General features: G+C 37.1%; 1 protein-coding gene across 1 annotated transcript in view; it reads left to right on the forward strand.

Annotated features, from left to right (window-relative positions):
* The first annotated feature begins 527 nt into the window (after nt 1–527).
* The window catches only part of LOC123566369 (AP-5 complex subunit beta-1-like), a 71,607-nt gene continuing 57,935 nt past the window's right edge, over nt 528–14,199 (forward strand). The window contains exons 1-10 of the mRNA XM_053549947.1: nt 528–656; nt 2,157–2,248; nt 2,645–2,771; nt 3,984–4,115; nt 4,698–4,810; nt 6,033–6,078; nt 7,048–7,206; nt 7,925–7,999; nt 9,909–10,046; nt 12,995–13,142. Of these exons, the coding sequence (XP_053405922.1) occupies nt 540–656; nt 2,157–2,248; nt 2,645–2,771; nt 3,984–4,115; nt 4,698–4,810; nt 6,033–6,078; nt 7,048–7,206; nt 7,925–7,999; nt 9,909–10,046; nt 12,995–13,142 (1,147 nt within the window). The 5' untranslated portion in view covers nt 528–539. The remainder of the gene's footprint in view (nt 657–2,156; nt 2,249–2,644; nt 2,772–3,983; nt 4,116–4,697; nt 4,811–6,032; nt 6,079–7,047; nt 7,207–7,924; nt 8,000–9,908; nt 10,047–12,994; nt 13,143–14,199) is intronic.

Genomic DNA, 14,199 nt, shown 5'->3' on the forward strand with positions numbered 1-14,199 from the left:
AAACATTCACTGCAGTATCATCAAAAAGGTCGTATCTAAGTTTTATTCAATTGGTGGCACTTGATACCTTTTAGGGGCTACTGGAGCTTAAGATAGAACTAGCTTTAAATGAATTCTTCTCATTAAAAGCTTGCTGGATCTTCATCAAACATGGTCAGTGCATTATTATTTATAAGGTCCTTTCCCAAATTTGTTCAAAGGAGTGCACTTAGCCCCTTGTAGGGTACATTTATTAGAGCTAAAAATAGGAAAGCCTATGAACAATTTTGTTCTCACGAACAGCTTGATGGGTTTTCTGCAAACTTTCACCGTAGTATCATTAAAAGGTCCTATCGAAAATAATTCAAATGGTGACACATGACGCCTTTTAGGGGCTGCTAGAGCTAAAGACAGAAATACCTGTATACAACTTCTTTCATGAACCACTTGCTGGATCTTCATCAAACTTGGTCTGTAGTATAATTTTAAGGTCCTCTCTATTTAGTGTTATTATGCCGACTAAAAAATTATCACGCTGTAAAATTATTACGAGACCGAAAATGTCGAAACCCGGAAATGAAATTCACCCACTTTTGCGAGAAATTAGGGACGAACGGACCTCAGGAAAGATATACAAGAGATTTGAAGATGATTATTATGCTTTGGATTTATTAAAGGTTTAAAATAATAATACAGAATGTTATGACAATTTAGTTGTAAAAAGAATTCTCTTTGGAAAAATGTAATAGTATTCGGATACATATTAAAATAGCAAACACAAGGGACCCCTCCACCCCTGCCAAATGTCAACCAATATTTTTAACCATTTAAAACAAACTACTTTAGGCTTAGCTCTGGATCATTTAATTTGTTTTGTTACAAATCTAACATGTTTTAACAATATTCATTTACTATGGAAGTAAACACAACTGCTACTTTGAGCATTTCAACACACTTCCCATATCCAAGGAATACAAGAATCGATTTTTGTTGTACACAGTCAAATTTACTAACAGAGGTGGGACACAGACGATATCATCTATGTTTTTAACAGATATACTTACTTGAGAATTCAAGTTCCCTGGTGGCTGAGAGTTCTAAGAGAAGCTTCACATTGGGCAATCTTCTGGGTTTTTTTTCCTTTTCTTTTTAGTAATCTGAAGTTAAATATATTTGAATAAAAAAAGATCTTCCACAACGTGCAGTGAACCCGCGGCAATGAAAAAAGAATAGAGTCCACCACCCGGTCACTCTCCAAATAAACTACAGATGTTGGTTTGCCATGCTTTGACAAAGTACGGGAAAATAAATGGTGACAATAATAACATTAACTTGGATAAATAAGTTTATCTTGACTGGCTTATGGTACATGCTTTTCTTGTAATAATTGCATAGATAATAATAATCACAGTCTAGCGTACAATCATTATCGGTAAGCAGTTGAATTTTAAAGTGTCTAGCGACGCAAAGTTTGTTAACAGTTTTTGCGATGTAATTCAAAACATTTTTTGCTTAATTTTGGTAGAATTACAATATAAAAAGCACTTGCCCGATCAGTTGAGTATACAGCGAGGTCCACTCGTCCTATCCAGACTTGCGAGCGGGCAAGTGGAATTTTACACCCCAGTTCTTACACCCTGATGTTCTGTTTTGTATTTCACTCAGCCAGACCAGAGTTATGGTCCTTGACTTTGTGAAAAATACACATAAAGTGCTTAAAAGTTTGTGTTGCATGTATCTTAAAAGTATTTGAATTTGTGCAACCTAAGTTGTTTGTATTTCACTCTACAAGACCATGACCAGAGTTATGGCCCTTAATTGACTTAGTCAAAAATAAACATTAAGGGCATAAATGTTTGTGTCCCTTGCATCGCAAAATTTACTTGACCTAGAATCATATATTGAAAGATTGTTATATAGCATGTGAAGTTGTGCACCTGGTATTCTCTTTTAGCTTTCACTCAGCTAGGCCAGAGCTATGGTCCTTGATTTATCAAAAAATACACATAAAGGGCTTAAAACTTTGTGTTGCATATATCGCTAAAAATACTTCACCCAGAGTCATGAAACCATGTACAGTGACAGGATGGGGGATCACCTATGTCATAGGGACACACTTGCCTTCATCCTATTTCTTTAAGTTCAGAAACATATATTATTTTTCATTTCATGTTAAGATCCTTTATGATGACACTGTAGAAAACAGCATCAAAGTAGAGTTGTTGATAAACTTGGAAGAATATGGTTTACTTGGCATTACAGAAGACAGGTAGGAAGAACAGGATTTTGGTAATAATAAATACCTCAGAGTTGAAGCACATTGGGGTACTGTATTTTCAAAGTAAATCCATATCAGGCTAAAAATACAGGACATTCTTTATAAATTTTGTTCAAGATAAACTTTCATTTGAATGAAAATGAAATCTGTAAGAAGTAGACCAATTTGAATACAAAATTCAGCCAAGCAAATGAATAGTAGAATCTGTTTGACAGAGGACTGAAGTATTGAATACCTCTTGTGTCCTCAAGTGCCCCTTATACGGAATTCTGTTACTGAAAATTGAAGAAGAAAAAAAACATGTTAATTTTTGTTACTGATATAAATCTGTTTTAGTATTACAGCTATATTTTGTCTGGACTTTTACTTGAAAATATTTTGTTTCAGCATTGACCAGATTGTGACTTCCTTGCTGGACATATATCATCAGTGTGTAGATAAGGGAGACAACTGGCCAGTGGTGTGTCAGATCCTTATCACCTGCACCAGTCTTATAGTACAGCTGGAACAACAGGTCAGTAAACTGTCTTGTCTGTGTAGCTCAGTAGGGAGAGCATAGATCTACGGAACATAGGTCCTGAGTTTGATCTCTGGGTGAGGCGTTTTGTTAATATGTGTCTGAAATCGTTTGTCCTCTACCTTTGATTGGTGTGGAAAAGTTGATAATTACTTTCAGAGAACAGGTGAGTACTGGTACAGAATCTCTGGAATGCTGGTTTGGTTTACTGTCCTACTATATATTACTTAAATGATATTCAAAAACAGTCCTCTAAACCTTAAAAAAAACTGTTAAAGTTTGCGAACCAGTCAGTAAAACAAGTTATTATCTTCTAGGTATCTTTTGTAATGAGCTGATCCTGGTTGGGATTTCAGTGAAACTCCGTGTGAAATGTAAAATGAGCTGCACCATGAGAAAACCAACATGATGCATTTGCGATCCATGCTGTTCGCTAATGGTTTCTCTAATTGCAATAGTCTTTGAAAGCGAACAGCATGGATCCTGACCAGACTGCGCGGACGCACAGACTGGTCTGGATCCATGCTGGGTGCAAATGCACTATGTTGGTTTTCTCATGGTGCAGCTTATTTACTTTTTTCTGGGATGGTCATAAATGTGGGTGGGGTTCATATCCCTATCCAGTCCCATTTTTATGATGCAAACTATTTTTGAATGAAGTCCAATGATGCTTTGTACACAGATCACCATGAAATGTAGGTGTTTTTGATATTTTTACATATTTTATCTGCTATCAATGAGGTTTGAGGGCACCCATGCCCCCATCATCTCTCATGTTTTTTAGCAAGAGATGAAAGGTCACCAGTACCCACATTCCACCCCAAAATATTTCTTTCTTTTGAATCTTAATCATGTGATCACTATGAAGTGGAGATATGTGTGACTTTTTTCTAGGCCTAGGGTAAGCTAAGGCTTGGGATACCCATACCTTCACCCCCTTCAAGATTATTGAGAAACAGAGATGTGAGACACCAATGACCCTCCCACACTTCCACATCTAAATATATTTCTTCTTTTGAAACTTGGCTATTAATTTAGCTGTGTATGTTTGGTGTACCAAGGTGTAAACAAAACATTGATAGGTTCAATTTTAAGTTGGAAATGTAAGTACCACAGCATTTTAATGCTATAAGTTTATTTTGTCAGTAATATTTTAACAAAGGTTTGTATTGATATTATGTCAGATATAAATACACCTACTTATTTCAGCTGTCTGACCTCTGTAAGGCAGTTGTGAAAGAACTGGTTTCCATAGTAACGTCACGCGTTAACCAACCAGACAGCCATCGACTACGATCCTGTGCTTGCCAATGTCTGATACACCTAGAGGATTTTGAGCCAGTAAGATTTGTTATATTATAATGGTTGATTGTCAGGCTTTTAACCCTTACCATGCTGAATTTCTATAATGAACTTGTCCATCTCTCAATATAGGCAGTACCATTAACTGTTAAAAGGGACGCTTACCAAAAAGATACTCACTGAATAGTGAACAGTGCAGATCATGATCAGACTGCATGGATGTGCAGACTGATCATGATCTACACTGGTCGCAAAGGCTGAACTTATCATGTCCAGCATGGTAAGGGTTAAAGAGGGAAGTGACCTAAACTGTTTTCATCTGGTTAGAGACATTGTTCCTATTCATATGGAGATGTACATGAATCATGCATGGAATGTAAAATGCATGCACCAGAACAAGAAATATATTCCTCTGCAGATGATGCTCTAGTTAAAATAATCAGCACTTAAGTCTGGGAAATTTCCAGCATATTGTGGCAGTTGCAAATGATTTGCTGATCTGAACAACTTGAATAAGTGTTCTGCCTATTTATCAATCTTCTTACAATACAATTTCACTCTACTGAAGAGTTATGGGTTACTGGTAGTGAAAGAAATTTACTGAAACACTTTGGTTTTCAGGGACTTTTAGTGAATCATTGTGATGATTTTTGCCAGTTAGCACGACAGGAGAGAACTGAAGTGTTTCAGGCCTACGCCCTCCTTTCTGCCAAAGTCCTTTCATCCACTGCAAGGTAAGTATTAGCATTTATACCAAGAGGGAGGGGTTGTTTCATGAGAATGGTGTCTGGCTAAGAACTTTATCATGCATTGTCAGATTTCAAAATAGCTTGGCTAAAATGACAATCATATCAAGACAATGCATTGCGTAAAAATCGCTGACCTGTAGTCCTGTAGCTTAATATTCAAGTTCACACAATAAGGTCAATTATTTTTTGTCACTTTTTTTCTCATGACTAACATTTAAATGTATGAATGGATACTTAAGTAACTTGACATGAATATTAACCAGAATTATAAGAGGCTGATCTGTCAAATACTACACAAAAACACCTAGTGTAAAGATCAAGATCATTTTTCTTGTCTGATCTTTAACTTCGTATGCATGGATTGATACAGATAAAGTCACTTAACAAGAAGAAATGTCATTTGGGCTCAGAGGTCAAGGTCACACTTTTGAGGTCAAATATTTTAAGTCTTTCTGTATACAATGATAGTCATTCAAGTAACTTAGCATAAGCGTTCAATAAGGGAACATGCCACTCAAGGGATTTATTCCCCTACCCCAGTTCATTGATCAAGTTAGGGTTCAGTCATAATGTTAATTTGTCAATGTGCCCTACTGTGTCTAAACATAACATAACAGAGGCATCATTGTCATATGAGCCGCGCCATGAGAAAACCAACATAGTGGCTTTGCGACCAGCATGGATCCAGACCAGCCTGCGCATCCACACAGTCTAGTCAGGATCCATGCTGTTTGCTAATGGTTTCGATAATTACAGTGGGCATTGAAAGCGAACAGCATGGATCCTGACCAGACTGCGCGGATGCGCAGGCTGGTCTGGATCCATGCTGGTCGCAAAGCCACTATGTTGATTTTCTCATGGCGCGGCTCATATAGACTCTTTTCTAGTTTGGGATAATGCAAGCCAAACCCTTAATGAAATACTCAGTATTGCAAAACAGCAAACACACTCGTTGGCAAAGTTTGATGATAAGATGAAGTAATTCAGAACAACAAATAAGCTTGTAAAATGATAAACTTGGATATTCCATTGAAGATCAAATTTTTACTTGTTAAATAGGGGGAAAATGACTTTCTGGCACCTCTGTGATTATTAGTATTGTTATATACAAAATGTATGGTTTATTATACCTATGTGTACAAGAAGATGAGATGCACAATTTAATTAGAAAAGTTTGATGTTTTTATAACCATCAATTTGTATTCAGTGTTTCAGGTGAGAAGAACATTGGCTTATTACAGCAAGGATATCAGGTTAGTCATTGTGTCAGTATCAACAATATTCCAATGTCCTCATGTGCAAAATGTGACAATCTTGAAAAAAAAAAAGTTTGCACAATATTCTAAAAACAGAAATTTAGGAATCGGTGTCAATCAGACAAAAGTTGATGCATTTAGTATGTTTAATATTCCACTTAAGATCATTTACATAGGTGTGTCTGTGACAATGCGTACCTGTGACAGAGTGAATGTGTGAGAAGGTGTGCCTGTGAGAATGTGAACCTGTGACAGGGTTTAGCTGTGACAAAGTGAATCTGTGACAAGCTGTATATGTGTATCTGTGACAAGGTGTATCTGTGACAAGGTGTACTGGTGACAATGTGTATTGGTGACAAGGTGTACTGGTGACAAGGTGTACTGTTGACCAGGTGTATATGTGACAAGGTGTACTGGTGACAAGGTGTATATGTGACAAGGTGTACCTGTGACAAGGTGTACTGGTGGCAATGTGTATTGGTGACAAGGTGTACTGGTGACAAGGTGTATATGTGACAAGGTGTACTGGTGACAAGGTGTACCTGTGACTAAGTGTATCTGTGACAGAATGTACTTTTGGTAGAGTGTACCTTTCACAAGCTGTACCTGTATCTTCATTATGAGGCACACTTAATATTGACAATGTCTGGTAAAATGCATTTCTGTATTTCTTACAGGAAAGTGACTTTGGAAAAATGCTTCTAATTGATAATGCACATGACCTCAAAAATGACCAACCTTCAGGGTCAATGTAATTCATAACAGATTTAAATATAGTGGCATTATAAAGATTGTCAAAAATGCCCTTGGACTGTAATATTATAGAGAATATTTTGTTTGGTCAGAGCTTTGTAGTTAAGACTACAGCTGTGTATTTGCTGATGGATGTGAGTACACTAAGATTGAAATACTTGATGCTCAAAACATTGGTTTGGTATTTGTATTTCAAATATTTTTGTATTCCAGAAAACTGTTCAGAAACAGATATCTTACGAACCACAGGATGTACGTCAGATGGTAGCTTATCTGGTTGAAAACCTTCCAGTGTATACACGCTCAGGGACGTTTAGAATTGTAGAATCTTTGAGTTCACTTGTTAAATGTATGCCTGAGATATCACCAATGGTAATATCATTTTTTTATAAACTCATTAAACAGTTCATGTATGTTTAAACTCTCTGTGATAAGAATCATATTGAATAAAGGCCATGGTAAATAGTCTTTATATTAAACATTAACAGTATATAACAGGGTTTTTACTAGCCTCTAAAAGAAAATTCTTATTACTGTATTAAAGCTTTGGGATGTTCTAAAATATTTCTCATGCTATGATATAGTGTCAGTTACCAGGGTGTTTATAGGTATTGCAAATTTGAAACATGTTTGTGTAATCTGCGGTACTGGGTTTGAAGCTTTTGTTATCAGACCTTATTTCTTAAATGAAATATACAAGTCAGAGATATCTAACTTGTCTGTTTCCTTTGCACATACATTTGTATTTAACTCTAACCCTGCTAAATTTCTATAATGAACTTGTCCATCTTTTTATTTGGACTGTGCCATTAACTGTTAAAAGGGATGCTTACCTAAAAGATATCGACTGAATGGCGAACAGTGCAGATCTTGATCAGACTGCACAGATGTGCAGGCTGATCGTTATCTACACTGGTCGCAAAGACAGAATCAATCGTGTCCAGCGTGATAAGGGTTAACAACTTTTCTAACTCCATAGGTCAGTTTTCACCAAATATTGCTATATTTCATTGAAAATTGTACACAGTATTTGATGATCATTTGACTTCAAGAAAACAAAAACGATAACATTTTTATGTAAATATTTCAGATATTTAAGCCTCCCATGTTACATCAGATGTCTACTATGAGCTGTGTGATCTTCCATACTGTACTCTACCTACAGGTATATAACACTGTTTATTAATTGACTATTTTTGTCTAAAAAGGATATTTCATAAAAATAATTGTGATACTTGCATCTTTGCTGAAAGTGGATCTGACAATATCAGAAAAAAAAATGAAAATCTAGGAAGAGGCTGAAAGTGGTTACAGAAAGTTAGTTTAAATCTGAAACTGCTATGGTAATCAGGTTGTGAACATTTTTCTTACATACCATTTTTTCACTTTTTCAGCCAGGAAAGCATCACATTTATATCCCACATGTGATATTATAAGGCAGAACAGCTGCATATTGTTAACATAACATAAAAGACTTTCAAGATCTCGTACAAAAAAATTCTTTTCTTCTACAGTCAGAAAAATAATTTATTTCATGATTATAAAATTCAAATGACCTTCAAAATTCAAAGTCATTAGATATCTTTAGATGTGTTTTTGGACAGTTTTTCGGCTAATTTTAGGGAAAGGTCTATACTTGGGGTTAATTTGGGCGTAATTTTCCAGGCACATTTAGGCTGTGCTTGGGTATGTTAAAACCTTTATGGCGGTTATAGATACTGTTAAGTATCCTGAAATAATTTTGTCATTTTTACAGATTTTTAGCTCACCTGAGCACGAAGCGCTCAAGGTGAGGTATTGTGACCAGTCATTGTCTGGCGTCCATCTTCATGCATCATCCGTCAGCATTTGCCTTGTGAACACTCTCGAAGCTACAGTTGAGACCCTATCTTTATGAAACTTGGTCAGAATGTTTGTCTTGATGATCTCTAGGTCAAATTCGAAACTGGGTCATGTGGGGTCAAAAACTAGGTCAGTAGGCCAGATCATAGGAAAAGCTTGTGAACACTCTAGAGGCCACAGTTGTGACTCAATTTTTATGAAGCTTGGTCCAAATGTTTGTCTTGATTATCTCTAGGTAGAGTTTGAGTCTGGGTCATGTGGGGGTCAAAAACTAGGTCACCTGGTCAAATCAAAAGAAAAGCTTGTGAACACACTAGAGGCCACAGTTGTGGTCAAGTTCGAAACATGGTCACTAGGCCAGATCAAAGGAAAATGTTGTTGACACTCTAGAGACCACAATTTAAGTTAGAAACTCACGATAATTTGTCAGAATGTTTGTCTTGATGACTTCTAGGTCAAGTTCAAATCAAAAGTTCAAAAGGTAATATAGGGTCAAAAACTAGGTCACCTGGTCAAATCAAAGGAAAAACTTGTGAACACTCCAGAGGCCACAGTTGTGACTAAATCTTTATGAAACTTGGTCAGAATGTTTGTCTTGATGATGTCTAGGTCAAGTTCTTATCTGGGTCATGTGGGTCACAAACTAGGTCACCAGGTTAAATAAATGGAAAAGCTTGTGAACACTCTAGAGGCCACACTTGTGACTCATTCTTTATGAAACTTGGTCAGAATGTTTGTCTTGATGATTTCTAGGTCAAGATCGAAACTGGGTCATGTGGGGTCAAAAACTAGGTCACTAGACTAGATCAAAGGAAAATGTTGTGAACACTCTAGAGGCCACACTTGTGACTCATTCTTTATGAAACTTGGTCAGAATGTTTGTCTTGATGATTTCTAGGTCAAGATCGAAACTGGGTCATGTGGGTTCAAAAACTAGGTCACTAGACTAGATCAAAGGAAAATGTTGTTAACACTCTAGAGACCACAATTTAAGTTGCTTTGGTAAAGGTGTAGTTCAAAGGTGAGATCCTGAGTTGTGGAGACATTTATGTTATATCTTACAGCGAGAGTTTAAAGGTGAGATCCTGAGTTGTGGAGACATTTATGTTATATCTTACAGCGAGAGTTTAAAGGTTTGATCCTGAGTTGTGGAGACATTTATGTTATATCTTACAGTGTGAGTTTAAAGGTGAGATCCTGAGTTGTGGAGACATTTATGTTATATCTTACAGCGTGAGTTTAAAGGTGAGATCCTGAGTCAGCAGGAGGAAGTTGATCTAATCCAGAGATTATGTAACATGACAGACCACCCCAGTCTTAACCAGCTCCATAGACTACTAGCATCACAGTGGGCTCACATGTACCAAGTTGTAAGTGTACAATCTTAATTTGCTCTGTTGCTTTATGCGAGTCTGTTACTCTTTGCTGTTTATCTGCTATATATGGTTCTGTTACTACTCTGTGTGGTTCTGCTGCTCAAAGTTTTTAGGCAGACTTTTTAGTCATCTTTGGGTCATATTCTCAATTGAAAAAAAGTAACATTATTCCCCTAAATTTGAGACAAAGATTCCCAATTGTATGCTACAAAAAATTGTGGGAAAACAATTGTTTGGTACAAAAAGCACTGCAGAGTTAATAAAGAAGATCATCAAAAGCTAAAATCATTGTACAGAAGTAGGTATGTTTGTATTGAATAATATTATGCCATTTTATGGATATTAGGTGGATGTCTGAATAAACTAAAGTACTGCTAAAATTGCCAGGGCAAAGGGTTTTGGCCATTTTCCCAAGTTAATAAAGAAAAGAAAACGTATTTGGTTCTGGTACTCCATGCGGTTTTGCTACTCAATACTGTTCTGATACTCAGTGTTGTTCTGTTACTTAGACCAACCTTGAAAATATCTTTGTTTGCCCTCTCTGTGACCCATACCCATGATATATATCTTTTAGACTTAGTTTGTATCATAAGAGCAACATTTCTCAAATTATGAACTTTTGAAAATATTTTTTTGAAGTTTGTCAAAGGTCCCAATCTGAAGGTTCCCATTTGACATAAGGAAACATGTTACAAAATGGCATTATGAAAAGATAAATGAGCCGTGCCATGAGAAAATCAACATAGTGGGTTTGCGACCAGCATGGATCCAGACCAGCCTGCTCATCCGTGCAGTCTGGTCAGGATCCATGCTGTTCGCTAACGGTTTCTCTAATTGCAATAGGCTTTGAAAGCGAACAGCATGGATCCTGACCAGACTGTGCAGATGCGCAGGCTGGTCTTGATCCATGCTGGTCGCAAAGCCACTATGTTGGTTTTCTCATGGCAGGGCTCAAATGATGAAATGAAAAAAGATTCAACTACAGACACAGAAGACCTTTAGTATTGTGTATAACTTCTTTTTGGATCTTTGAAGTTGAAAAATAAAGCCAAAATTCACACACAAGCAAAATTGTTATCAAACAGTAGACTTCTTTTCCATGCATTTTTATATCTTTTTTAAATGTTACAAAAATATTCCAATGGGTTGTTTAATCATTACTCAACTCTCAGTAACTTCATGGTAAAATCTTACAACTGACAAAAGTTGTCAACTTCTCCCTAAGCAGACTGTATATTGGTTAGTTCCCTCCTTTTTCAGCACATGGTTTAAAACAAAGTGAACCAACCTGAGGTCAGAAGTATTTCAAACAAACATAACCGCGGGTAATTTATTGGCACTTCAAGAAATATAATAACGAGCTACAAGTGAATTTTATACCAGTACAATTGTACATTTGTCTGTTTTCATCCCAAAACTACTCGAACCTAGAAAGATTTAACTTGGAGGAAAAAATAATTTTTTGCTCGATCTTGCAATAAAATGTTATGGGCCGCAGCATTTATTTTTCTGGTTGGTCCTGGGAGTGGAAACAAACAATATTTTACTTTTAGCCTTAAGTGTGGTTCTGCTACTTGGTCAGGTTTTATTTCTACTCTACATGGTTCTATTATTTATTCTGGTTCTGCTACTCTATTTGGTTCTGTTATGACTATTGTATTTTGTTCTGCTGTCACTACTCAATGTGCTTCTACCACTCTGTGTGGTTCTGCTATTCAGTGTGACTCTGCCTCTGTATGTGGTTCTGTTACTTCGCCAGGTGGTTCTACTAATCTACTCTGTGTGGTTCTATTACTCTGTAGCATTCTGCTACTCGGTGTGATTCTTCTACTCAGGGTAGTTTTGTTGCTTAATTTGGTTCTGCTGCTCTGTGTGGTTTAATTACTGAGAGTGGTTCTGTTACTGCTCAGTGTGGTTCTACTACTCTGTAGCATTCTGCTACTCAGTATGATTCTTCTACTCTGTGTAGTTCTGTTGCTTAATTTGGTTCTGCTGCTCTGTGTGGTTTAATTACTGAAAGTGGTTCTGTTACTGCTCAGTGTGGTTCTACTACTCTGTAGCATTCTGCTACTCAGTGTGATTCTTCTACTCTGTGTAGTTCTGTTGCTTAATTTGGTTCTGCTGCTCTGTTTGGTTTAATTACTGAGAGTGGTTCTGTTACTGCTCTGTGTGGTTCTACTACTCAGTTGGGTTCTTCTGTTGTATTCGGTTCTGCCTCTGTATGTGGTTTTGTCTCTGTGCAAGGTTCATCTGTTCTGTGTGGGATTGTTGTACTGTTAGATCCATGTTACTTACTGACACTACTGCTAAGGTGTTTTAGCAGAGTGTGTATGTGAGATTTCCTACAAGAGTGCCAAATAGGAGAAGGGGAGTCTCTAGGTCAAATATCCTTATACATTATACACAAGTTATTTTTTCTAAGGTATATAGAAATGGACCAATTTTTGGTGCAAAATTTCCCAGTCGGGCAGCGTGTTAGGGGAACCATTCTGCCCAATTGGACAATTTCCCCCACTGTTTAACATTGATTTCTTATCTTTTCTGACCTTCCCTGAATAATTTGATAGAGAAATGTAACTATTTTACTTAATTCACATATTGGTCTTCGTTACTTTTTGAATCATTAAATCTGTAACAGGATATTTTATGAATTTTGACAATATTCTAAAATTCATACATCATTCTAAAGGTCTCCATTGGTGGCAGAAACATTTTAATATTAAAGAATTTTTAATGGCCCAAAATACAGCGCGATAGAGTTAGATTTTTCCTACTAGACTAAACTAGACTAAACAGGGTAGTGAACTTGTGATATAGCACACTTTGTTGAGTAAACAAGTGTTGCCTCCTTTATAAAGTGCTAATTTCATTTTCACCATCATTATTCCATCCACATTCTTTAATTCTATGTGAAAAAGAACTTATACATTGTTTGTTGACAGGATGGAAAAGAGAAAGTTGTCATACATGACAGTATAAAACAGAAGCATCGGTTAATCTTCTACCCGAGTGTGTTTGATCCTATAGACTGTCAACTGAGAAAGCTGTATATGACGGCAGTGTGTGGGGAAACCAGTCATGATATAGATGGTGAGTGTGTTTGATTCTATAGACTGTCAACTGAGAAAGCTGTATATGACGGCAGTGTGTGGGGAAACCAGTCATGATATAGATGGGGAGTGTGTTTGATCCTATAGACTGTCAACTGAGAAAGCTGTATATGACGGCAGTGTGCGGGGAAACCAGTCATGATATAGATGGTGAGTGTGTTTGATTCTATAGACTGTCAACTGAGAAAGCTGTATATGACATCAGTGTGCGGGGAAACCAGTCATGATATAGATGGTGAGTGTGTTTGATTCTATAGACTGTCAACTGAGAAAGCTGTATATGACGGCAGTGTGTGGGGAAACCAGTCATGATATAGATGGTGAGTGTGTTTGATTCTATAGACTGTCAGCTGAGAAAGCTGTATATGACGGCAGTGTGCGGGGAAACCAGTCATGATATAGATGGTGAGTGTGTTTGATTCTATAGACTGTCAACTGAGAAAGCTGTATATGACGGCAGTGTGCGGGGAAACCAGTCATGATATAGATGGTGAGTGTGTTTGATTCTATAGACTGTCAACTCAGAAAGCTGTATATGACGGCAGTGTGCGGGGAAACCAGTCATGATATAGATGGTGAGTGTGTTTGATTCTAGAGACTGTCAACTGAGAAAGCTGTATATGACGGCAGTGTGCGGGGAAACCAGTCATGATATAGATGGTGAGTGTGTTTGATTCTATAGACTGTCAACTGAGAAAGCTGTATATGACGGCAGTGTGTGGAGAAACCAGTCATGATATAGATGGTACAGAGCCAGGGCTAGCGCTGGGTTGAAAAAAGTTTGAGCCAAATTTTTACGCTGCAGATCGAACAGGCTTTGCCCGCCCATTCGCGTATCCACGAAGGGCTTTGATGGGTTTCCAGGGGCTTTTACCCCAGACCCTTTTGGGCTTAAAGGTATTTCAAATGCTTAGATTGCAGTAGAAAACACCATTATCCACAAATGTTAAACCATACACAATGCTTAATAGCTGAATGGTCTGTCCTTGTGTAATAATAAGCAAAATAGTGCACCAAGAATGAATCTCTTTTTATCC

Source organism: Mercenaria mercenaria, chromosome 8 (genome assembly GCF_021730395.1).
Source record: "Mercenaria mercenaria strain notata chromosome 8, MADL_Memer_1, whole genome shotgun sequence".
NCBI classification, from domain to species: domain Eukaryota; kingdom Metazoa; phylum Mollusca; class Bivalvia; order Venerida; family Veneridae; genus Mercenaria; species Mercenaria mercenaria.